This window comes from Sarcophilus harrisii, chromosome 5, assembly GCF_902635505.1.
Source record: "Sarcophilus harrisii chromosome 5, mSarHar1.11, whole genome shotgun sequence".
Taxonomy (NCBI): Eukaryota; Metazoa; Chordata; class Mammalia; order Dasyuromorphia; family Dasyuridae; genus Sarcophilus; species Sarcophilus harrisii.
This window is the reverse complement of record NC_045430.1, coordinates 101,054,325-101,079,123: the sequence shown is the minus strand read 5'-3', so window position 1 is coordinate 101,079,123 and position 24,799 is coordinate 101,054,325. Positions and strand designations below refer to the sequence as shown.

The 24,799-nt window shown below is 35.0% G+C and overlaps 2 protein-coding genes and 1 long non-coding RNA gene across 14 annotated transcripts in view; 1 reads left to right on the top strand and 2 right to left on the bottom strand.

Annotated features, from left to right (window-relative positions):
* KCNMB4 (potassium calcium-activated channel subfamily M regulatory beta subunit 4) overlaps positions 1-7,855 on the bottom strand; it is a 228,013-nt gene extending 220,158 nt beyond the window's left edge. For both annotated transcript variants that reach the window (XR_004229704.1, XM_003770931.4), the window contains exon 1: positions 7,487-7,855. Coding sequence is in view for 1 of the 2 variants with exons in the window: in XM_003770931.4 (XP_003770979.1) it covers positions 7,487-7,822 (336 nt within the window). In the remaining variant the exon portion in view is untranslated. The remainder of the gene's footprint in view (positions 1-7,486) is intronic.
* A 1,042-nt stretch (positions 7,856-8,897) lies between these two features.
* Positions 8,898-21,707, top strand: LOC100920914. 2 transcript variants are annotated; one of them, XR_001121158.3, is made up of 4 exons: positions 8,898-9,136; positions 10,249-10,387; positions 15,053-15,185; positions 19,844-21,707. It is a non-coding gene; the product is annotated as an uncharacterized LOC100920914 (long non-coding RNA). The 2 variants fall into 2 exon arrangements; XR_004229705.1 differs by having other exon boundaries at positions 15,053-15,188.
* Positions 21,708-23,120: 1,413 nt separating this feature from the next.
* Positions 23,121-24,799, bottom strand: part of CNOT2 (CCR4-NOT transcription complex subunit 2) — a 153,932-nt gene continuing 152,253 nt past the window's right edge. For all 10 annotated transcript variants that reach the window (XM_031939183.1, XM_031939186.1, XM_031939190.1 and 7 more), the window contains one exon: positions 23,121-23,442. In XM_031939183.1, coding sequence (XP_031795043.1) covers positions 23,356-23,442 — 87 coding nt within the window. In that variant the 3' untranslated portion in view covers positions 23,121-23,355. The remainder of the gene's footprint in view (positions 23,443-24,799) is intronic.

Genomic DNA, 24,799 nt, shown 5'->3' with positions numbered 1-24,799 from the left:
GAGTCTGATTCTTTTTGTACAGCAAAATAATGTTTTGGTCATGTATACTTATTGTGTATCTAAGTTATATTTTAATATATTTAACATCTACTGGTCATCCTGCCATCTAGGGGAGGGGGTGGGGGGGTAAGAGGTGAAAAATTGGAACAAGAGGTTTGGCAATTGTTAATGCTATAAAGTTACCCATGTATATATCCTGTAAATAAAAGGCTATTAAATAAAAATAAAAATTATTAAAAAAAAAGAAACAGTCATACTAAAAATACAATATATTTGAATTCCCTTTCAACAATTTTGTCAGATGCTACTCACATTGATCACTTTAAAAATCTAATCTAAGTTGTGGCTTAGCTCAAAGAAAATTAATTTTCATGATAAAAGAAAATGCTTTAGTCATATTTGCTTAAGTAGGAAGTAGGAGGAAAAACCTACTTCAAAACACTGCAATTCAATCTTTTAATTTTTATCATGGAATCACAGAATTGTAGTGTTAGATATATATTCCTAGAGATCATTTAATATAGACTTTTCAATTTATAAATTAAAAAAAGGAGGCAGTAAGCAAGTGCCCAAGATTACAAAATAATCTATAATGAATTAAAATTGATTCAATTTATGAGTAATTTTGAGGTTTCTAAAGCAACTTCCCTAGTAGATAATTCAAACGGTTTGATGAGAATATAAAATAAAGGACACATGGGAAATATTACAAGTCTTTGGTCTTAAGACAACATGGCACCATGGAAAGAATACTGGATCTGGCTCTAAGAGAATCTGCGTTTGAATTTGAGCTGTGCTACATACACTGTGTTCTTGATCAAAGCATTTTTCATCTGTCTATAAAATGAGAATAAACAAGATGACTGAACTCCTTTCAAGCTCTAATTTGTCCCTTTATATTCAAGCATTACTTCAAAATTTTGGAGTGCTGTGGATGCCAGTAGCATTGGAAAAAAGTAAACATAACATTGGAATCAATATTTATTCATTTTTCAAATTATTTTCTGATTGCATATATTTTGAAAATAAAAAATAGATTTGAGTTTTCAACATTCACCCTTGCAAAACCTTGTTACAACTTTTTTCTCCCATCCCCCATTCCCTCTCCTAGACAGCAATCAATCCAATATATGTTAAATATGGGCAATTATTCTACACATTTCCACAATCATCCTGCACAAGAAAAATTAGATCAAAAAAGAGGAAAAAAATGAGAAAAAGCAAACAAAAAAGGTGAAAATACTATGCTTTGATCTACATTCAATTCCCACAATTCTCTTTCTGAAAGCAGAAGGCTCCCTCCCTTACAAGTCTATTGGAATTGGCCTGAATCATATCATTGTTTTAAAGAGCCATGTCCATCAGAACTGATCATTGCAGAGGGCAGCAAGGTGGCACAATGAATAGAGCACCAGCCCTGAAGTGAGGAGCCTGAGTTCAAATCTGGTCTCAGACACAACACATTCTAGCTGTGTGACCCTGGGCAAATCACTTAACCCCAATTGTGTCAGAAAAAAAACGTATAATTTTGTTGGTGTGTACAATGATTAGATTGACCTACTTTCTATAAAGTGAATTAATCATTGCTCTAATTTTTTCCTATTTAAAATACCATAGCAATATAAATTGTTTTAAGATGGTAAAAAAAAAAAAAAAATCTAGCAAATGAGACCAGGCCCTGGATCCAGACTCCCTAATCCATTTATTTTGCTACAACAGTAATGTCACAGAAGGCATAATCTCTCCTGATAGTCTTGCAGTTGTAGAGTTGGAAATGATTTGCAGTCAAGAATGTTGCTACTTAACAAGCTTCAAGAAGAATATATTCATTTCTGCCAGGTATGAAATGTGAAAATTCAAAGAACATCTTTTTCATGAATTGATTCAGCAAAATTGGCAGATGACTTACCCAGGTAAGGAATAAGAGAGGGCTTGGAATATTTGAGATATTTGAGACTATTCTGTTCATGATTTTGCTTGTAAATAGTTTTTAACACGATGATAAATGACTATCTAGGAACTCAATGGAAAATGAAATTCTACAAAATTTGTAAAATTACTTGAAAGCAAAACTTTTAATTGTTCACTTATAACTACACATTCTAAGTAAATAAAATTTGTTACTACACATGATAAAATCTAGATAAGCTTTATGACAGTGGTTGAAACACAAATGCATTCTTGGAATAAAACTAAGTATATGTACATGAATAATCAATGTTGATCAATTTTATTCATTTATTTGGAAATATATTTTAAGAGTATAAGATGTAATTTAATAATAGCACAAAGTAATTAAAACCAATGTACTTTATGGTTCATATTATAATTGGGTTATATTAGGAATCACTAGATCATTATTAAACAAAATTTACTATCTCCTCATTCCTTCAGAAACATTTTTCTGGGGGCTTTTCAAGTGATGGTGACTTCTATGCATTCTACCTAAAAATGGAAGTTAGAAGAATTTATTTCTAAAACATATATATCTATATATCTATAGATATAGATATTACTTTTTCAGAAAATATATATATCTAGACCAACATGACTGGGACAGCTAGATGGCGCTGTGGCACCAATTCTGAATTCAGGAGGATCCGAGTTCAAAATTGGTCTGCAATACTTAACACTTTCTTAGTTCTCTGATCCTGGGCAAGTTACAATCCCGATTGCCTCAAAACAAACAAAAAGAAAATGAAAATAGACAAAACATGACAAAGTATTTTATGAGCTTATACAGATAATCATTTTTTCAATAAATCTTGCATAATGTAAAGGGCTGAAACTCTTGAGTTGATGCACTAAGGTTGGACAACTGAGCACTTAAGGCTAATCACCGATTGGACAATACTCTATTAGTATATGCTTGGAAAATGGTCCTTCCCACTATTCTGTGCAGACTCGGTAATTGGTATATACAGAGAATTACTCATTTATTTAGGTTACACATGTACATTCATTTTTAAACATATTTTCATGAGTCATATTGGGATAGAAAAAAGCAAAAGGAAAAAGATCATGAGAAAAAAAAAAACAAGAAAAATGGTGGAAATAGAATGTGTTGATCCACTTTCAATAATATCTTCATTTTACAGAAAAACAAACAAGCATAGACAGGTTAAATGACGTGCCATGGATCACACAGCCAAGCTATTGAGACAAAATTTGAATTCAGATCTTCCTAGTTAGGAAGTCTCCAAGCTCTATCTGCTGCACCAGTTAGCTGCAGGAATTCTATAGACAGAACAACTTTTTATATAATTTAGCTGAATTCTCAATTATCTGTGTTAATGGAGGAAAAGCAATAGTATGAACAATCTAAAACATTTGGGAAAAAACACAAACCATTTATTTTCAACTCTGGAATGCTTTTTTTGATATCTAAGTTTAATTTCTCAATTATGTTTCTTTAATGTTAAAATGCATTTATATTCCCTAAGTACATAGTAAGTTTAATGACCCATAGAAATAATTCAGCAGAACATTATTACAAGCTTGGCAAAGGAAAAGCTCAAGAGAGTAAATTTGTCTTCAGGTAATAGAGGGTTAATTCTAACATTGTAATAAGAGAAATCATTTGTTTCAATTTTCTAGTCCACAAAATCAATAAAGACAACAATCAAAATAGATGTTGATAATCTAATAGAATTAAAACTAACATTTACTTACCAGTGTTTTCAGTAATACATGATTTGAATGGTTATATGTTCTCTTATATCACACCCTTAACCTACAGAAATTCTTAAAACTCATTTTTTTTCTCTTTTGTACCTCTAAACCTTTCCAAAATATCTTGGGGTTTACTGGCTAGATTTCTCAAGGACCAGGACTTACACCAAAAATCTGGTTCTAATTGGCCATTAATAGATCTTAAGCTAAACCCCATTTGGTCATTTTTGGGTCTTGATTGACTCATTGAATATAATGTAAATAGCAGTCATTTTTGCTTTGTCCAATAACCTTAAGGATCTTCCCCTCCAAGTATCATTCATTCATTTATTTAGATTTTTTTTTTTTTTGGATTAAGTGAAAAAAGAGATTCTTTGCCTCAGTTGCTACCCAGCCTTAATCACTGAATGGGGGAGGTCTCAGTCAAAACCAAGAGCTTAAAAGAGTCAAAGTTTCCCATTTCATCTAAGGCCACATCTAGTTATCTTGATCTATATCTTGTGACTGGATTCAGAGGGCTCTGGAGGGGAAAGTGAGGCAGGTGATTGTGCATAACCATCCCTCATTTAAATCCAATTCATTTGCATTTCATGGCATTACCTCCCTGATGTAATGGCACTCTAAGAATGAAGGACAAACAACAGTGACCCAGAACTCCTTACTGACTTCCATTGCAATTAAAAAGTAGACAGAAGAATCTGGTGGAGACGATGAAAAAAATCCTTTAAAACTTTGGTTTAATTTTTTTTTTTTGGATGATGATTTACTAAATTTCGTTTAAATTTTTTTTTTGGCTGATGATTTACTAAATTTTACTTCTGGTAAAGATGGGTAATGAAGAAAGAAATCTTGGATTCCTAGGGGTCTATCTAGGCTGTTCTTGGAGGTAAGGCTACTTCCTACATGTTCCCTACAGGGAATGCTTGGGAGGCTTAGGAAGTTTCAGATAAAAGTCATTGGAGAGAAGTGAAAAAAACAAGGAAGAAGGAGAAATTTTGAGAAGGATTTCTTTCCTGGTGGGAAAGTTAAATTGGGAATATTTATATGATATGGTTTAACTCTGGGGAAGTAAGTTAACCTCTCAGTGCCTTAGAACAGGACTTTTTAAACTCTTTCCAGTCATGACCCTCTTTCATCCAAGAAATTTTTACATGAAATCAACTTCTGTACAGGTATACAATAAATCACTTTTTCAGTTCTCACATTCAGTGGGGATTGGGGCCACAGTTTGAGAAGCTGGGCCTTAAAGACAATGACTTTTAAGTGGCAGAACAGATACTGAGCCAAACAGTTCTCTAATAGCAATGAAATAACAAGTCAGCTATTTTTAAAAAGAGGGAAAAGAGAATAATTCCTACCTAAACATTCTGCTTTTGAACTTGGCACTGCTTCCGAATATTTACTCATCTTATTTTTCTATCAATAGTGGCTACTCTAAAATGGAAATATTATAGCCAAAGCATAAATTCATAATTAATTAATATAGCAAATTATTTACAGTTTGGATGAAATTCCCCTAATAAAAACATCATCCAAGGAGATTTGATTAAGTTTTGACTAAGATACTCTTCAATTTTTAATTGAATGTCCCTTATTTTTCCAAATACGTTTAAGTATAGGTATGTGAGCGTTTTTCTTAGATCTATTTCTTGAATTTTATTAAAACTTCTTTTAAACGTTATTTTGCCCAGCTGCCCCTTCAAGATCTATCCTGCCAGCATCAGAATTGGCATTCTAAAGAAGCAGATTTTGGCATATGCAATCAGATTTAAGTAAATAAATTTAAGTAAATTTATGTAAAGTATTTGTTTCCAAGTAAATCTATCTAATGCTTCCAAATTTTCTTCTGCCAGAAATTTCAAAACTTGGTGAGATTTTAAGGAAGCTTTGTCCAAGATTTTACTAATTTGTATAGGTTTTTCTGTCAAATTATTAACAATAGGTAAAGCTGTATGACTTGTGAGTATGAGAAATTATCTCTTAAGGATAACAGATCTTCACTAACAATTAGTTACTGCTTTTAAAGTGAAACTAAGTTATGGAATAGATATTCTAGCTCTGAAATGCTGTGATTCTGGCACTTTTGGGGGTCTTGGTTAACCACTAAAATGTTTCTGATGCTTTGATTATTTGGAAGTAGTATCAATTTTGGTTTGTTTCTGAAATCTACATTTCTATCTAAAAGTGAAGAAAACTCAGTTTTCTTCTAGATTATCTGGAAACAAATACTTCTGGGTTAAATAAGTTCCTTTACATCTCAAATCACAAATTTAAACTTTAATGCAAGAGTTTTTCGAGGTGACAGGTTCCTGTAGTACACATTTAACTATTTAATTTTTAATACTCAATGAAATCAACTCTCAAATTATTCTTTTACTAATGAAAGATAACTAGTCAAAATACTAATACAAGGTTTTTTCCCTAAAGGGAGAATTAGTCAAACTTTAAATTAATAGTTTAAATTGGTTAAGCTAAGTTTTGCTACAAACTTCAAATTAATAGTTTAAAATTGGTACGTTTTGCTTCGTATTATGGATCCTTTTCTGAATCACTTTCCCTTTAATCATCAAGCTAGGCACCTGGAAGACTTAGAAAAATCTTAGAAAAAACAAAATACTTTTTGATAAGATCCATCTTTTTTTTTTTTTTTTTTTTTTTTTTTTTTTTTTTTTTTTAACTCTACCGTATACGCTGGAAGAAAGAAAAGAGAGAAAAGGAGAAATTCTTTCTGGTGGCTCAGGGTTGCTCCAAAAACTCAATTTCCAGATTAAGGACATTGCATTTTATAAACAGATTCTCCCAACAATTTTCCTAGTGCAAACCACACTTCCCGGGTCTTGAGAGTCCAAAAGATATCAAATTTTCCATTAGAATGCAAGGTCTTAGAAGTTAAGGATGGCTTCTTTCTTGGTATTGTATCCTAACACAGAACCAATGTTTGATGATTTATTTTTTTTTCCAATAAGGCATAAGTCGAAAAGGAAGAATAATTAGCTTTCATTTGTATTTTAAAGAAATATCCCTAGATTGTTTCATTCTTTGTATATTAATACAGTCCCAGGCACTTAAAATGAGTTTGTTGACTTTTCAAATAGGCAGGAAAAATTTCTAGGGAAGGCAGGTTCAATAGATTATATATGACTAAATTTACATTTTTAAAGAAGTATCCCTGCATCATGCTTCTATTTAAGGAACTGACACCCTCCCCCCTTGCCTTCTCCTCCTCCTCCCCCCCAAAATACTCAAATTCCTGGACCTTTTGACTAAAGACCACGAAATCAGGACCATTCTTTGCAGGGCATTCGTGGATAGCTTCCACTCCCAACAGCTCATCAGCCAGTATGTGTCCGGCAGTTATAACACGGGTTCGCACAGTGACGGCTTCGACTGCGGAACTTCAACCAGGAGGAAAGAAAAGTTAACTTTAAGGCGAAGTGTTTGTTTCTTTTCAGTGAGCCGCCGCTGAGTCTTACAGGTACACGAACTACCAGGCTAAGGAGGAGGGAGGCCTGTCCCAGGAAAAGCGTCGGAATCCCGGGAGCCTGGAAATCTCTCGGAAGAAAACCTTCGATCATCAGAGGCAGCGGCAACGGTAGCATCAAGCTCTAGTCCCTCCACTAGGAGAGCAGAGTCCTCCCCTTCCCCCTCTTCCCCTCCCCCCCTTGCTCGCTGCTGTAGGGCCATTGCCCCGGCCATTAACACGCCTAATGCACATGGGGCCGAGTTGGACATAGCAATCAGGCTACTCCCTCGAGCCCCGTCCCTCTGCAGCTGGCAGCCAGGTGAGCCTTACGCCCCGGGTCGGCGTACCTACCTTGGGGTTGGTTAATAGCTGGTGCTCGTCGCGGTGCAGCAGCGCCCGGGAGTGGGACTCGGAGTTGTTGACATAGACCTGGACACAGGGGTACTGCGAGGTGCCACGGCAGTCTGCGCCACAGGTGAAAGTGCACTCGAACACCTCAGCGATCTGCTGCACTGACAGCACGGTACAGTTGGCCGCCTTGGCTTGCAGGTCCTGCAGAGCCGGACTCAGCCAGCAGAAGCCAAAGATGAACAGCGATACGATGCCCGAGATGATGAGGAACAAGCCTAGCCGGATGCTTTTGTCCTCCGCTTCCGTGTACTCGTAAGCCACCCTGATCTTCGCCATAGTCCCTAATGCCACAGGGGCCCAAGCGCCTTCCTCCTCCTCTTCTCCCTCCCCCTCTCCTCCCTCTCCCCTTCTCCAGAGCAGTTTGACAGCCTCCGGAGGGAGGAGCCGCCACCACGAGACAGGAGGGGAGTGGGAGGTGAGGGGGAAGAGAAAGAACAAAGGGAGCGAGCCGGTCTCCTGCCAGCAGGAACGCCCTCAGCCCGCTGAGGAGCTAGCCGGCCCAGCTGAGGAGCTAGCCGGCCCAGCCGAACCCCCACGTGGAAGCCCCAAAAGCTCCGCACAGCTCGGGGGCCACACTGGAAAAGCCCGAGGCGTCTGCACAGCCCCGAGCATGCTCTGCCCCTCCTCCCCCGCTCCTTGTGGGGTGTTTCCCATTCTACTTGAGTGGTTCCCATCTTCTTATTCTACTCCCCTTACCAGCTGAGATCGGGGCGAAGAGCGGGAAGGGTAGGGAGAAACCAGAGGCTTAGGCTGAGACTGCGGAGCGACCCCTCTCAGGAAGCGTTCGGATCACACTTCCCTTCCTCAATGCCTCCTGTAAGGGCTGAAGTTGAAAAGACGGGGAGGAAGGATTGGGGAGTCCCCGACTCGTTTTTAACCTTCACCCTCTCCTTCCCTTCGTGGAAGTGCTAATTTATACTTTATAAGTGTTCGAGTCCGGATGGAAGGAAAGGATTTGGGGGAAGGGGGACAGAGAGAAGCTGGAACCGGAGAGTTGAGGCAAAGGAAAGGGACAAGGAACCCGCGGGGAAGCTAGGCAAAGACTCCCCCACCCCCTTTCAGTGAGTGCGGGGGGGGGGGGGGGAAGACTCCCCCCTCCCCCAGGCTCTTCACACTTCTAGAAGAGAGACCCAATCACCGAGAAATTAAGCCCGGAACTGTCCAATCCGGAGCATCTATCTCTCACCCTCCCCCTTACTCCTACCCCCACTCTCATTCTCAGCCTTCTCTTCCTCCTACCTACCCCCCCAGTCTCGGGGAGTAACGGTCCAGGCGCGTGCTGGCCCTGCCATGGTCCCTACTCCATGCGAGCGTTCTAAACGGCTCTGCGCAGGCTCGCGCGTAGCGGGCTCACGCGGTCGTCTTGGCGGCGTTCGTCCCTCGGGTTGACAGCTGAGCCTCTGGGGTTAAGGACGCAACTGGACTTGGGTCGGCTTAGAATTAGTCCGCCGGGACTCGGCTCTCCGCCTCCCTCAGCTGTGGAGGCGTGGGGATTGGGGCTCCTTCGCTGGTGGAAGTGAAATCATTCCTGCCTTGGAACCCAGGGATGTCCCAGCCGCCCAAATAACCGCTCCCTTGGGGCGCCGAAAGGTGGGGACTAGCAGGAAAAGGGAAGAGATTTTTCTCATGGGACTCCCAGAAACCTGATTCGCTTCTCTTGGGCTACGCCCTTGATTTTCAATCTCTTAGACCCCTGGGCTGTCATATCTAGAGTCCCTGAAACGGGTCCCTGGGACTCGCAGACGCACTTCGCGGGATGGCGGACCAAGTTTCGCTACCTCTGTGTTCGTCTCCTCCATCCCAACCTCAAGCCGCCTTACTCTTGTGGGATTGTTTGGTGGGGTTTTTGGTTTTTTGTTTGTTTTACTCCTCCAGAGAAGCCCCGGGTTGTAGTGGAGAGAATGCTGGACTTGGAGCCAAGAAGACCTGCATTCAAAAATTTGGCTCGTTTGTTGCTAGCTAGCCGTACGATCTTTGGAGTCACAGCCTTCCTGAGCCCGAGTTTCCTGATAATGTAAAGTGAATGAGATTTATCTAGATAACCTCTAGTGTCCTTTCCAGATCCTTTCGATTCTTAAGTATACATCATCTTACCCCTATGCTACATATGTGTGTGCGTATACACACACACACACACACCTACCTATTATATGTGTGTGTGTGTGTGTGTGTGTGTGTGTGTGAAGTTAAAATGCCTCCTTTTTCTGGTCTGTAAACTATCAGCATTTTTACTTTGTAAAGATGGGGCACGTTCTCAAAACAAAGATTTAAGTTAAGTCCTGACCATTTAGAGGCATCCTCCTCAGATAGACTTATTCTTATACATCTTTTGCATAGACATTGATATTTTTCTTTGATCTGCTGTCCCAAATGACACAAGTACACTGAATTTCTTTTTAATAACATGTCATATTTAGTATATTCTTATTTGAGTCTTTATGATCCTTGCTCTTTGTTTCTTGGCTCTCAGATTTTAGCAATGATTCTTTATTCTAAGAGAGATGGGCACCTGAATGCTCCTTGAGTCTTCCACTCTTATACCAGCTCTAATCACTTTGAAGCTGCCAGAAAGACTGAGGTGTTAAGGTCTTTATCACTAAATGCAAAGCAAATTGCAGTAGTGAATTGGAAGATGACAAATGTTAAATTGAGAAAAGACTGCTGCTCAATTCTCATTTTTCTTCTGTTTTTCTCCTACTCAGAATGACCTATGCACTGGAAGTGGCAGAACAAAAATGGATGACAGGGAGTTGATAGCCAAGGTAAATGAGGACCTAGTGGGAGAGCACCTAGTTGCCCTTGATGAATTCAAATGGATGCCCAGATGAAGTACATCCTCAGGTATTGAAATAACTGACAGGTGTGTTGGCTGAGCCACTGTTAGTGCTGTTTGAAAGATCATGGGAAAAGGTAGAGGTTCTGCAGGGTTTGATTTTCAAAAAAGGAAAAGCTTGATCTCAGTGTCTAGAATGGATTGAAGCACTAGTAAACATCTAGAAAAGAAAGCAATTACAAATAACATGACTTCCTTAGCAAGGTCATGTCCCACTCACCTTGTTCTGTTTTGTTTTGTTTTTGATAGATCATAGGTACCTAGATTTTAGCAAATCAATCAACCAAGAATCATTAAATGCCTGTTGTGTGGCCAATACTAGGGATACAGAGGAGCTTAAATTCTATCAAGGAAACTGGAATGTATATTTGTAAACATGTAAAAATATATATATAAGGTAGTTCATGGAGGGAGGGCAATAGGAGGTAAAAGAATAGGATAAGCTACATACAATTTGAGCTGACTCATAATGGAAATAAGGGATTTTGTGAGGCCAAGATAAAAAAGGAGAGCATTCCAGACATAGGGGAAGATCAGATAAGGCAGGCACAGATAAAGAGATAAAGGGTGTCAAGAATAGCAGAAAGAAGTTTGATAGAATTGTGGAGGACAGGAATAGCAAAAATGTATGTAATGAGAGTGGAATTCTAGAGTGAGGCCACCGTTGAGAAGAATTAAAAAAAACCAAACACAATAGGAAGCCCTTGGATTTCCTTGGACAGGGAAATGACATGGTCAGACTTGGTAGCTTTAGGAAAATAACTTAGGCAGGTATGTGAAAGATGGATTGGGGATGGTAGAGATTTGAGAGAGGGAGATCAATTAGGATGCAATCATCTGGTGGTTGTGGCCTGAATTAAGGAATTTTATAAAGCATTTTTTGCTATTATCAGAGAGGAGAAAATGGATGAGAAAGCCATATAATTATTTGAAACTGGCTGAAAGGCTAGATTCAAAAGAATAGTCTTATTAATAATTTAATGTCATTTTTGCCTTGATTTAGAAGCCCCAGGGACCCATGGTTATTGCTGAGCTTTTGAACATTTTTATCAGTGACTAATAAAAGGAATGCTTGACACCTGATATATTTTCAGATGACTGGAAGGGAAACTTATCTACTCCTTTAATAACCATCCTGGTCCCAAACTATTTTTCACAAATTAGACCTTTGGCCCAAATTACGAAATTGAAATGTAAGACGAAATTTAGTAGGCATAAATGTAAAGTGTTACATGGGGATCAGTTTCATAAGTAACAGTATAAATGTATTGGCTTGGCTAGAGAGCTGTTTGTCTTGAAAAAAAGATGCATGACTTTTAGTCAATCCAAGATGAGTTGGCAATGTAATAAAATAACAGCTAAAAAAGCTCATTTTATCTTGGGTAAAAGAGCAACATAGTTTACAGCAAAAAGGAGGATGGCCATGATAGTCCCTTACTTTTCCCTGGTTAGTTCATATCTAGAGCAGTGTATTCAGTTCCTGACAGTACTATTTAAGAAGCTCATTGAAAAAGAGAAGACTTAAGAGGGATTTCAATTTGAAGGGCTGTTATAAAGGCTAGATTTGTTGTCAGTATTTGTTCCACCAGCAACATGTTGGTGGGAATTGCAAAAGAAGCAATTTAGACTTAACAGAAAAAACTGTCTAATTATTAGAAGGGTCAAGAATTGGAACAAATTGCATTAGAATATGGTTGGTGGGTTTCCCCATTGGAGGATTTTAGGCCTTGAATAATCATTTAACTGGTATGTTTTTAGTGGGGATTTTGTTCAGGTTATAGGAGGATCAAATGAGATCACTTCAAAGTAGATCTTTATTAAGAGATTTAATCCTCTTGGTGGGAATGAATAAAGTAAAATAATTACATGATCATTTAATATCTAGAAAGAGAGTAATTAATCTAAAATGCCAAACCCTCTTCTTTCAATAATCCTTTTTTTACATATAATATTCTTCCTCTTTTAAATGAAGACACTTTTAGGATATTCAAGGAGGCAAACACAATTGTGCATAGGAGAAAAAAAGTTATCCTTTCTCCAAATACAACATGCTTATATATTTATGGTTTAATTACTCTTAGTAAATAAAATTAACTAACTAAATGCCTTAGTAAATAAAATATCTATAAATTTTATGAGGCCAACCTTTTCCCTTTGAGTTGGAACAAGATTGTTGACTAACCTGTTTTCCAAGGCTCAGGTGTGCTTATCACCATTATTTTTGTTTTACCCCATTTGTGTAGTGTTAGCCAGTGAGCATTTATTAAGCATCTATTATATGCCAATCACTGTGCTATGTACTGGGGATTCAAGAGACAAAAGACTATCTCAGACCAGCAAGAGTTCATAATCTAAAGGGGGAGACAAAATGAAAACTATGTAGTGTATGTGTGTGTGTGTTTGATAAATAGGAAAGAACAAAAGGCAGCACTGACACTTAAAGTCAGGAAACAGAGGTTAGGTGTGAGTATTTCAAACATGGGGATCAGACAGATAAAATGCCTGGAGTCTAGAGATGAAGGATTTTATTCAAGGAACTGCAAGAAGGCCAGTGTCATTAATTTGTCAGTGATCATTTCAGGTCATCGAAAATGGCTTATCTATTTCTAAGCCTAAACTTAGCAAATAGATGTTTGCTACACATAAATGTATGCTTTTCTTAATAAACATTAAAGGAATAACACTTAAAGCCATTTAAGTTGTCATCCTTCAGCTTTTTGTTTCCTTTATCTTTCATCTTCCTTTTTAGTCTTAAATTTTTATTGCTTATCCCTATTTTTTTGATCTTTTGTTTTTCCTCTCATCTCCTTTCCCAGTCATACAAAGGAGAAATACTTACATGGAAGTCACTCAGTTTCCAAAAAACATGTTTTCGCTAGTACCCTATTACTCAGTGGTTCCCAAATAGAGCTTTATTCTATTATAAGGTGTTTGGAAAACCCCTGATTCTGGAACAGTTTAGCATGAAGTTATTCTCTTCAACAGTTTTTTCCCCTCAGTTGTTACATGGTAATAAAATGGAACCCAGTCCTTTTCTATACAAAAATTAGAGATAATGTAGTTTTTAAAAAATAACTTAGAACTTATGACCTCACAGCAAAGTTTCTGCTTTTTTTTAATCAAACAAAACTACCAATTTGCCTTTGCTAATTCCAGTTTTCAGTGAAATCACTACCAAGTCAGGAAGCTATTTGCTTCATTAATCATACATTATTAAAGCAAGTATCAAAACATTAGTCTTCATAATTTGTTCTTTTCTTCAGTATTTTCCTACAGTAAAGTACAACTGATGGTTAAATCTACAATCCCCAATGTCCAAAGAAATAAAAGGAGGAAGTCTGTTGCAGGAAAACAGGAATTAATCACTGAGAAAGGGAAAGATAGTGTAGGGAAGAATTGTACAATATTCTACTATGTTAGTACTAGGAAGGAATTTAGAGGTATGTTATAGAAAAATTGTTGGTAAAACTTTGATAAATGACATTTTTTGAATTTTTTTAATGAAAAAAATTTGGCTTATAATACATGTATAATTCAAGGAAATGGCATATGAAGAAATAATCTCATTTCCAGTTAAAATCCAGCCTTTGAATAGGCATTTATAGGTTATTCTGTGAACAATTGAAATAATTGAATATCACCCATCCTTTCTATACCATTTGATTTCTGCAGTGATACTTAGTGTCAAGATTTTAGATGATATGAAAAATATGAGGAAGAGTTCATATAAATAAAATTGGAAGTTAATACGTTCCCAACTTTTTTTTTCTCTTATCTCCTCCACACCCCATTTCCAATACCTGTGTTTTCATTTCACAGACCTTTTTAATCATTTAACACTTTTTACAAATTACTAAAAACCATCTTCAAGTATTGTCACCTATCTTTACCATTCTTCAAAGTTCAGTGCTGTATTTGGTTTTTAAAAAGCAAAAACAATATATGCCTTTTATTTTCCAGTATCATCTGATAAGCAAAAGATAAGTTTTTTCCCTTTGTTTCAGCAAATTGTACTAGTCTATATTAGCTGCAGAAAATGTTAATTTTGAATCTTATTCTGGTTAACTTTTAGATGGCATAAGTTTCTAGCATGCTGGTTCCTAGGAATTTGCCTTTCTGCTTTGCTATAGGTGTGTGTATGTGATTTCCTACATTTGTTCTACTTGAATAAATTCCCCATATATATCATTCAGAAGAAATCTTTAAAGTAATTTATCTTTTAACTTTTTTTAAATGTCATCATTAATATAGATGACTTTATATAACAAAGTAGCAATATCCTAGTATTTCTAGCCATTTATCTTAAATACTACATAGAACATTTCTTCATTTTCAAAAATGAAGACGACAATGTTACTTTACAATACTTTGTAAGTACTTTAAAGTATTTGTGATGACAAGTATAGTACCCCTGTTAAAATTATAGCGAAATTATACTCTTAGGTATACATTTGTAATGTATAAAATATTAAAGTTTTAAATGAGGTAGACAGTTAAACTCAATATTCTTTATGTAATAAACTCCTCATAATCTGGCAAACTAAGTTTATTTGATTTCTGTTGGTCCATGTAATTCAAATCTAAATTTAATCTTCAATATTAAGTACATTTTCAGGAATCAAAAATATTCTGTGAAGATTTGATTCCTTACATTTGTTCTGGGTTCCTTACAGAGATTAGACAACGTATACTTCATATGTAGAACATCAACCTAAAGCCTTGTTTACCTGATGGAAGAATGGTTATAAAAGATCTATTGGAAGCCATGTAGGCCTCCCTTTCCTATGGATGAGAAAATTCCAGAAGGTAGTAAGTAGCAGGTCCTCTGCCACTAAATCCTGTGCTTAAGTAATTTCTTTGTATTTTCTGTTCCATAAAAATCCTTCAAAAATTTTTAAGAGCTGGAAAATACCTAAAAGATCATAGAGCCTGGCTTCTTTCATTTACAAGTGAGGTAACTAAAGCAAAGGCAATTTTGGTCTTGTTCAGTGTCACACATTTGGTTAAATTTTGGATTTCAAGGATTATCTTTTTAAAATTATATAGTGTTCCTAGATGGATGGCAACAAAGAAGGGGTGACCTTGAAAGTAAAAGTTGGTAAAGATAAATCAACAATTAAAGCCAATTCTAGCTTCAGTTTCTTCTTCTAAAATATTTGGACAAGCTATAAAGATTTTTTTTTCTAGTTCTAAATGCTCCCCCCCCCCAAAAAAAAAAAAAGCTAATCCAATATTAAATGAGAGAGCCAGCTTGATATGGGAGCTAATGAAGTGCACTGTCTGAGAATCAGAAGACTTGGGTTCAAGTTCCATGTCTTGACAGTGACTGATTGATTAGTGATGATGGGAAAATCTGAATGATAGAAAGACTAAATTGTAGAGAAGTTGCTAACTTGAAGTACTAGACAGTTTCCTCATCCTACACTAATGCTCATTCTCAGGGCAAACTGACCGATTGTCCAAAGACTACCATCATATACAAATAACTGAAATTTTCCCAAGCTGAGATTTTATACTACTTATTATTAATTCCAGTATATACATAATAAATTACATAATGCTTTATCTTCACATATAAGAACATAGTCTAAACAGTGTCTAAATTCACTAATATATTAACTTGAAATGTGCATAGTTGTACTATCAGAATGCATTCATAAAATTTGTTCCACTTTTGGAGGTAAATTGAGGTATACAAATGTTTTTAATAAGATATAAATACCTCATTAGTATTTTAAAAACTTATTATATATTAACTTTTCTCCAACAAGAAATACTTAACATCACTCTTCCCTTGTAAAAGTTTGCTGGCCATGCAACTTAATTATATGGTGCTTTAAGTCACATCTTAAAATAAATGTTCAATATATAATAGAGTTAAAGCTTCGGAACTAAACATACTGGCTACCCCAAATCTTTTTTAGTTTTGTTCAGAGGGATTTTCCCTCTGAAGCCACATTGTCATTTCTCTAAGAAAATTTTTGTTCATCTATATAGTTATGCAAAATAATCTTGAATTTTTAATAGTTATAAATTGTTAGAAAATTAAAAAATGGAGATAGATTGAGACACTGACTTAAAACTGGAAGTTTTTTTTGTTACCAATCTTTCCTATATTCTACTGAAATAGACTAAGGAATTGTGAAACTATCTTAAATTTAAAATTGGAATATCATGAATAAGCATGGAAATGTAACCCAAATTACTTTTTATCATCAGTCTCATGACACATATTATAATATAAAGCTTTGTATCGGGCAGTCTTGTTTGAAAATTATCAACTATATCCTATGCAGTATGATATGATGTACATAATATCTTATAAAGCACCAAATGCCTTCAATCATTTTTAACTAGCCATACAAGATAAAAATAAAACTGATTTGGTTTTCTGAACAAATGTGGAAAAATTTCATAGTCCCAGACATTTTATAAGTCTGTGCTGGCCTTGATTAAGATCTGAAATGTAGAGTAAGAAAACCTCATAAAAATAGGGAACATTGTATTCAAAAAATCAATGGATTTTGTGATCTCACTAATGTGGGCATCTCCTATAACTATGTATATTCCAACCCAACTGTGTCCCCCCAAGAATCTGCTAACCAGATTGATGGAGATCTGTCTCTTAAATCTATTTTTAACAGAACTCTATTTAAGAAACTATGGAAGAAAAATTACAAGGCATAATTTTTTTTTAAGTGTGCTGTATCAATGCTATAATTCTAAAACTTTTTACCTAAAATACTGCCAGGTCACTTGCTTTCACAAAACTATACCAAATTGGGTAGAAGAAAACAATTTTAATTAATGGAAATAGCATGAAAGAATGCTGGCTTCATAAGCATGACCTGAGAGATTTGAATTTTGGCTCTGCCACTCAATTATGGTGGCCTTTGGCAAGTTGGTGAAATGCAAAAATGAGGGTGCTGCTTGACAATTATAAATTTTATCCCAAACAGTAGTTATTCCCAATATATGTATAAGTAGTTACCTAATTTAGATTTAAGAAATGAAAAAATAATTGTTGAAAAAAACTAAGTACCAAAAGAGAAGATAAATGAACTTCTGGCCCAAATGTGACAACAGTTTTGGAATGTTCTGTTCAGACTTTAGTGGTTGAACTCTTTGGCTATAATCTTCACAATGGTGTCTCTAGAATAGGCTCTGAAGTTGTCACAGATCTAAAGTAATCTTGATAATCTGCATAATGATTGTGTTAAAACCATAGCTAAAAGGGACCTACTTAATAAAATTTTATATTTTCATTTCCTAATTTAAATGGTGGTGGTTTATATATGGAGGGAAGAGGGGAAGATGCTTTTGAAAAACAGCTTGGAATTAGGAGACCTCAGGTCAAGTGTTAATTACATTATTTACTAGAGCTCTGCCTCAATTTTTTTCATTTAAAAAATGGGAATAATTGAAGATTTAAAAAAATTATTTATAAATCTTAATAGAAGTTCCTTTCCTTTTTGTTTCATAAACCCTGTTTCTTTTTGCAGTCCAGTGGAGCCTGTAAGTCCCTCAAAATGTTGCATAAAACAGTAATATGGGTTTATAAAGAAAAGCAACTATATAAAAATATATCAAAATAAAGTTCTTGGACCAAGTTTTAAGAATCTGTTTTAAAGCTAGATATAACAAACATACCTATACACACATCTAAGAGCTTAGATTTTGGTATAGGTAGTACTTTTTTTTTTTTTTTTTCAAATCTAATAGTGTAGCATAATGAATTCAGTGCTATAACACTATGACAGAATCTCAGAATCAATTAGGCTAACCTCCTACCTAATGAAAGGATGCTTAGTAATGGCCTCTTTTTAGCTTTTCAGTCTTTTTGCATCTCACTTCCACATATTCCACCATCCAATTACACTAGTTGCACATGACACTATCTTCTGATTGGTCTCCAAACCTGAAATCATTTTTCTTTCTTTCTGATTTCCTTGGTCTCCTTAAATACATAGTATATATCTTTTCTGTAATTTATATGCATGTTAGCTTCTGTTACAATGTCATGGAGGGGAAGGAGAAGGAGAGGAAGAGGGAGGAAGAGGAGAGGGAGAGAAGGAAAGGGAGAAGGAGGGAGAGAGGGAAAAGAAGAGGGAGAGGGAAAGGGAGAAGGAGGGAGAGAGGGAGAGAGAAAGTGTATATATATATTTTTGTGTAAGCATGGATACCTTTTGTATCCATCTTAATAATAAGTGCATACTATTGACTGAAAGGCACTCAAAAGGAAACCTATTTGATGCCCATTATATAAAGTTTTTTCCTGGTATATTGAAGAGCCATAAATTTAAGGCAGCCTGGTACAGAGGAAAAAAAACATATTCCTCCATTGATTGATACTTTGTATGACTCTGTGTAAGTCATTTAACCTCCCAAAGATTCTTTTTCCTTAACTTGTAAAACAAGGCAGGAGGTGGGGGTGGGGGAGGGGGTGGACCAGATGGTCTTTGAGGGTACTTTCTAATTCAAGATCTAGATGAACCTAATGCTTTCTGAAGCAATGAAGATATACAAACACATCCTTCTCCTTCCCAAAAGCCATTTAAACATCTGCATATAATCCACTGTTAAGAAAACCTAAATTCAGAACCAGCCTTAATGTAAGACACTGGGTAAATCATTTAATCTCTGGCTGCTTCAGTTTCCCCATTTGTAAAATGATAATAGCACCTACCTCCCAGGGTTGTGGAGAACAAAGGAAATCAAGTGTAAGCATTTAGCATAGTGCTTGATATGATAAACTCTATGTAAAGGTTAGCTATTGTTAGGCTTAATATTTCTGGTTCCTTCAGATGTTCGATATTTCCTAGAACAATCATTATTATGGTCCTCATCCTCTGGCTGCTTGTCTTATCAAATATGATAACCCTAAAGTGAATTTCTGCAACTACTGCAAATATTGCCTGATACAATAATACCATTTAGGACCATTTAATCTTGAGATCTGAGCTGAACAATCAGAACCCGAGACTAAAAATCTTTGGAAAATGCTTGTCCAAATGGCCAAATTTAAACAGAATACCTTGAATAAAAAAAGATCAGGAGAAATGTGAGGAAATTAAACCTCTTCATTTTCAAGATGAAATAGTAAGTAATCCTTTCATCTTTTTAGATGAAAGGATTTGATTTGTCCAAGATCATACAAAATGACAAAAGCCAGAACATTTTAAAACCTAGGTCATCCAAATCCCAGCCCACTATATAATTTTTTTTACTGGATGAGGTTCTCTCCTATACTTGTTATTCATACAGTTTTAACATTGTTTTCTAGTATTATATATATTTGGCTTGCATCGAGCAGCTGAAAAACTCAAAATTCCTATGATTTATCTCCTTTCCTCTTTCAGAACTGTTTTCAAACTAGGTTTTCCCTTCCATGTTAAAAGTTATGAAAACTGATCTGCTAAGCCTGTTGAGATGTTAATTTTTAAACTTGTTATCTATTCTATTAGCTATACCTTACAGCTTTGCATCATTGGGACATTTGGTAAGCAAGCCTTGAGTACCTTCATCTAAAAGCACTAGAGCAAGGCAAAGCCAAGGACAGAGTCTTGTGGCATGCTTCTAGAGATCTCCCTCCTGGATGACATCTACCCCATAATGAACAACACTCTTGGTACGTGTGATCTGATTCCCTGAAGCCTATTTTACTGGCACCTGTTTATCCAGGTCCCCCTGGCATATAAAGGAATCGTGGATAATTGAGTGGACTAAATGTTGTAGTTGCATCTTGTCTAATTACAGTAATGTTGGTGCTGCTAAGCAAATAAGGAATGTTTAAAATCCTTGTCCTGCTTTATAGTCCTATATTCAAGTGCCAAACTTAAGTTTTGGGATGGTGTGGAAAGGGTTGAAAATACAAGAAACTCAGGAGGAGAGACTTGATATTTTATAGTACTACAGGGAGGAGAATGTGAGGAAAAACAAGCTTTTAGGATTCCTTTAAAATACAGAGAAAAAGATTAAAAGTGAAATTATTACCCAAGTCAATAAAATATTTTAAAATACAAATTTTTCATTTCATTTTATTCTTAAAGCCTATTTTTTTTTTTTTAAATTAAAGGAACTGTCAGGGACAGAAGGGGTAAAATGTTAAGTATTTTATGCTCTACTTAAAGGTATTCCAATTATTTTAAAAGAAAATAATTTTTGCACCCCATGGAGAATTAGTTTTGCAATGTCAGACTTAAAAATAGTGTGATGAATGCAATAAAACAAAGGCTTTTTTTTTTTTTTGCATGGCACTAATTTTAGGTTCAAAGAAGTTACTTTTGCAGTTATATTTTTTTAAGAAAAAAATTTAGATTTAAAATTGTTTTCAATAGTCATGTCTTTAAATTACATTTAACAGGATTAAATCTAATAATGATAAATGTGCCATGTAATAATTACTCAATTTAGATAATACCATTTGCTGCTACAGATACATGCTTATTCAAATGTTCTCTCTAAACATAGATAATAACTATTGTTCACCAGCTTAAAAATAACACAACCTGAATTTCATGTTAAGAGGCTAGTTTTCTCTTTTGAACTTCTTAATTTCTAAAAATTTTAGTTGCTTCTAAATGTCAGATTTCTGAAGGAAGGAAAACCCCCAAAGATTCTATTAAATTAGAAAACTGCACATGAAAATATACCTGGAGTAGTAGGATGTTAGAGAAAATTTTTTTCTGACTGCATTATACATGAAAGTCCCCAAAGTCTTAGTGAAATTTTAAGCTTTAAAAGCAAAAGCATAAAACTGCATTGATTTGGGAAGCTGTATATATTGGTCTCTTTGAAATCTATAAAGTTAAAAAAAATTATTTCTGTACTACCAAAATTAAGATTGAATTTTTTCCAGTTGTGATTGGAAAATTGTGACTTCTAAAAGTTCTATTTTGTATTTAAAAAAAAAAATCTTAATTTCCTTATTGTGTGTCCCATATGGTTTTGCATGCCATGCAGAAATATTTCTAAGTGGATTAAATATATTCTACACATATGTATTCTTGACTTTTAAAAGAGGTTATCTAGGACTGTACTGAACTTGTCATAAAATATTGGGGCCTGTTTGCATTTGCCTCATAGGTAAAGTTTAAGTCAAATTTTAAGTATGAATTAACTTTAATAATTTGATACATGTTGTTATGTTGATTTTCTCTTATCCCAAGACACATAGAAATGTAGTTAAGTTGCTATAACTCTGGCACATAAACACAGCAATGTTGTTATTGTTTAATTTCAAAACATTTGATAGATGACAAACTGTTTTTCCATATAGAAAAAATAGGTTTAAACCTAGCATTAAAAAAAAAAAAAAAAAAAAAAAAACTCACATTGTTTTGCTGTCTTTTTCTTGCTTTGGTAACTTTAGTCTTCAAGCATTTAAAAATACGTTAGATGGAAAAGAACTCATAGAAGGATAAATTGTGAAATCACACAGTGAAATGGAAAAAGAATTTTCTCATGATTTTGTTTGGGCTTCTCAGAACTTGTAAATAAAAACCTCTTATTTTTGAATAACCATGGTATTTTAAAGTGATAAAATCAGCTTGAAAGTAAATTGTGACTACTTATATTTAAATGAAACTATTATGCTAAACCCCAAGAGTTCAGAGTATTTATGTCAAATGCTAGAAGAATTCATTTTTCCATGTTTTACATTTTATTCTTCTTGTTATACTAAGACTATTTTTTGACCTACATGTGAAATGGTAAATGATTTCATTAAATTGTCAGCAGTTAAATGACTTCCTTTTAAGTCTCTTAACCGCTGGATAGCATGATATAAAAACGTCAACAGGTATTTTTCTCCATTTTTCATTGCTGAAGAAATGACTTCACAATCTCAAATCAAAGTCCACACTGCAGTGAGGAGAGCTTTTCTACTTTATTACAAAGAGAAGAAGCCTTTATGTGGTCAGAAAATACAAGATTGATCTTTTTTTTTTTTCTCTTCCTATGAAACGCTGCTGTTCAAACAGCCAGAGTGAATTGTCTCAGTTCACTTCTTTTAAGTCCCATCACATTCACTTGGGTATGGATGTCCTTGGCTGCTGAAAATCTGGCCCTTTAGTACACAGGGCGACAAAGGAGTCCCCTGACCAGCAGTTCCAGAATGTCCCGTTTTCATATATTGCATCCATGCACACCTCCTAAAAATGAGGTACAGCAGGGCAAACATTTTCCAAAATAGATGTCATATATATAATATATACACATTCGTACATACATACCTTTATTCATGTGATGTCCAAAAATTTAAAAAAAATGTACACATTTATTACAAAATCGTAACAAAGACTGGACAGTGTTTTGCTCATTCTGGAAAGATGAAGCTCAGTAATAACACAACCCTAGAAACCATCCAGAGGTTGTAGCCATATCTTTCTTCTAAACAGTCAGATATTCTTGCATTTAAGCTTGGCGAAAAACTGCCTTTCAAAAACAGGAGAAGTAAAATGAAGGAAGCAGACCTTGCTCATCTTTCCAAATGAAATACGAGAAGGATCTTCACATAAAAATGCACAAACTTTTTTTTTTTTTTTATTACCAATAGTGCTACAATGAACAATGCAAATTTTGTTGTCTAATTTTTTGGGGTTTTTTGTTTTTTTTTTTTTCTTTTTTACATTTTGGAAACTATGTGGTAAACTTTGTCAGTGTACTTTCTTTTTTGTCATTACAGATCAATGTCTGCTGTCCAAAAAAAAAAAAAAAAAAAAAAAAAAAAAAAAAAAAAAAAAAAAAAAAAAAAAAAAAAAAAAATCAGACCCTGCTCAAACTAGAGAAAAACAATTATAAATTTAGTTGTTGGGCAGCACATAATTAGTAAGGCAGGACCTCAAATGGTGACCCTTTGCATGAGCCAATTGCCAGATCCTCAAGGAATTAAAACCAGGGTGCCTGAGCCACATCAGTTCTGCAGTTATGTTGAGTATTGTGCTGAGACAGCCATACCCCAAGAAAAGGGAAGTCTTTAGAAGGCTTGCTGAGCAGGGTTATAGTTGAAGGATGATGGCAGATGAGGCCTTTCTTCTAATTTGTCATATTCCAGAAGGAACTCCTATAACAGAAAAAAAATTAAACATTTAGAAAATTTTACTTCAAAGTCCTCTTGCTGGCATCTTTTTGCCAAAACTATACTTTTAGTTATAAAAATACAAAACCTATACTCATGCCACTTAAGTAAAATGCTGCATTGCAAAGAGGTTGACTAAACAGAGTATGATAAAGGAAAAAACAATGTGGAAAATAGGCTTTTCAAAATTGTAATAAACATATAAAACCTATTTCTTTGAAGCATCCAAAATGTATCTGACCATTACTAAAATAGCCCCCCACAAAAAAAAGTACTTTTAAGATAAAGAGCACTGCAAATTTGTCAAAATGCTGAATATATCTATGGTATTTAAATTACAAGTTTTTAAAGGGGGTAATTCAATGACTTATTCAAGTCACTTTTCAATTTGCTTTAAATCTAGACCTTTAAAAACAAAATTTGAAAAAAGTATTCCAACCCATTAAAAACCCATGAAATTTCCCCTATCTCCAGATTTCCCAATCCATAAACCACAAAAATATATTATGGTTTGTACAGGTTTAGAAAGATCACTATCAAATGTATATAAGTCAGTCCCAAAATGTATATTTACAATTCTCAAAAGCTATAATAGCACTTCACATTTTCAAGAATATGGCCAAATATTAAAGCCTGTTTTTATTATGCAGAAAAGAAAATTAGGAATTCTGTGTAGATTTGGTTAATTTATATTGACTTAGAACGCATGAAAGTTTTTAAGCCACCTCCATAAAAATGCTTTATTACCAAGAAGTGACTGAAGACAACCTGACTTAGGGTATCTTACCTTAGAGGTCTATTTTTGTTTGGACTCTCCAGAACCTTAAGTTTTTATTTGTGAAATCAAGATGAAAATTCAAGATAAGTTTACACTTAAATTATAAGTGTTTCTTTGGATACATTGCTTTCGAGTTTGCTGACAGATATTTTAAAAATTTTACTGTGGTAAATTTCACCTAAAAATTTACATCCATGTTCTGGTTAGGGTAACTAAGACACAGAGACTTTAATACTACTTGCTTAACAGTGAAAAACACCAGAAACAGAATCATTTGTTATACACATCTCATGAAGAGATTAAAATTAGTTTGATGTATTTTAGAGTTTGGTTAGCTAAATTTGTGTTGGAATTTAAAATAAATTTTTCCATTCTCATCAAAGATCAACTTAGTTTACATGATCCTATATATAAGATCATGAAATTCTGAGTTGAATTCATCTTGCATGTATTTCATTATTTATAAGGGAATTCTTTTTCAATTTCCCTAAGTATTTCTAGTTTTCACTCTTTTAATTCTGGATTAAAGCATCTAATTCAGGCAATGATTTAAAAGACCTTTCA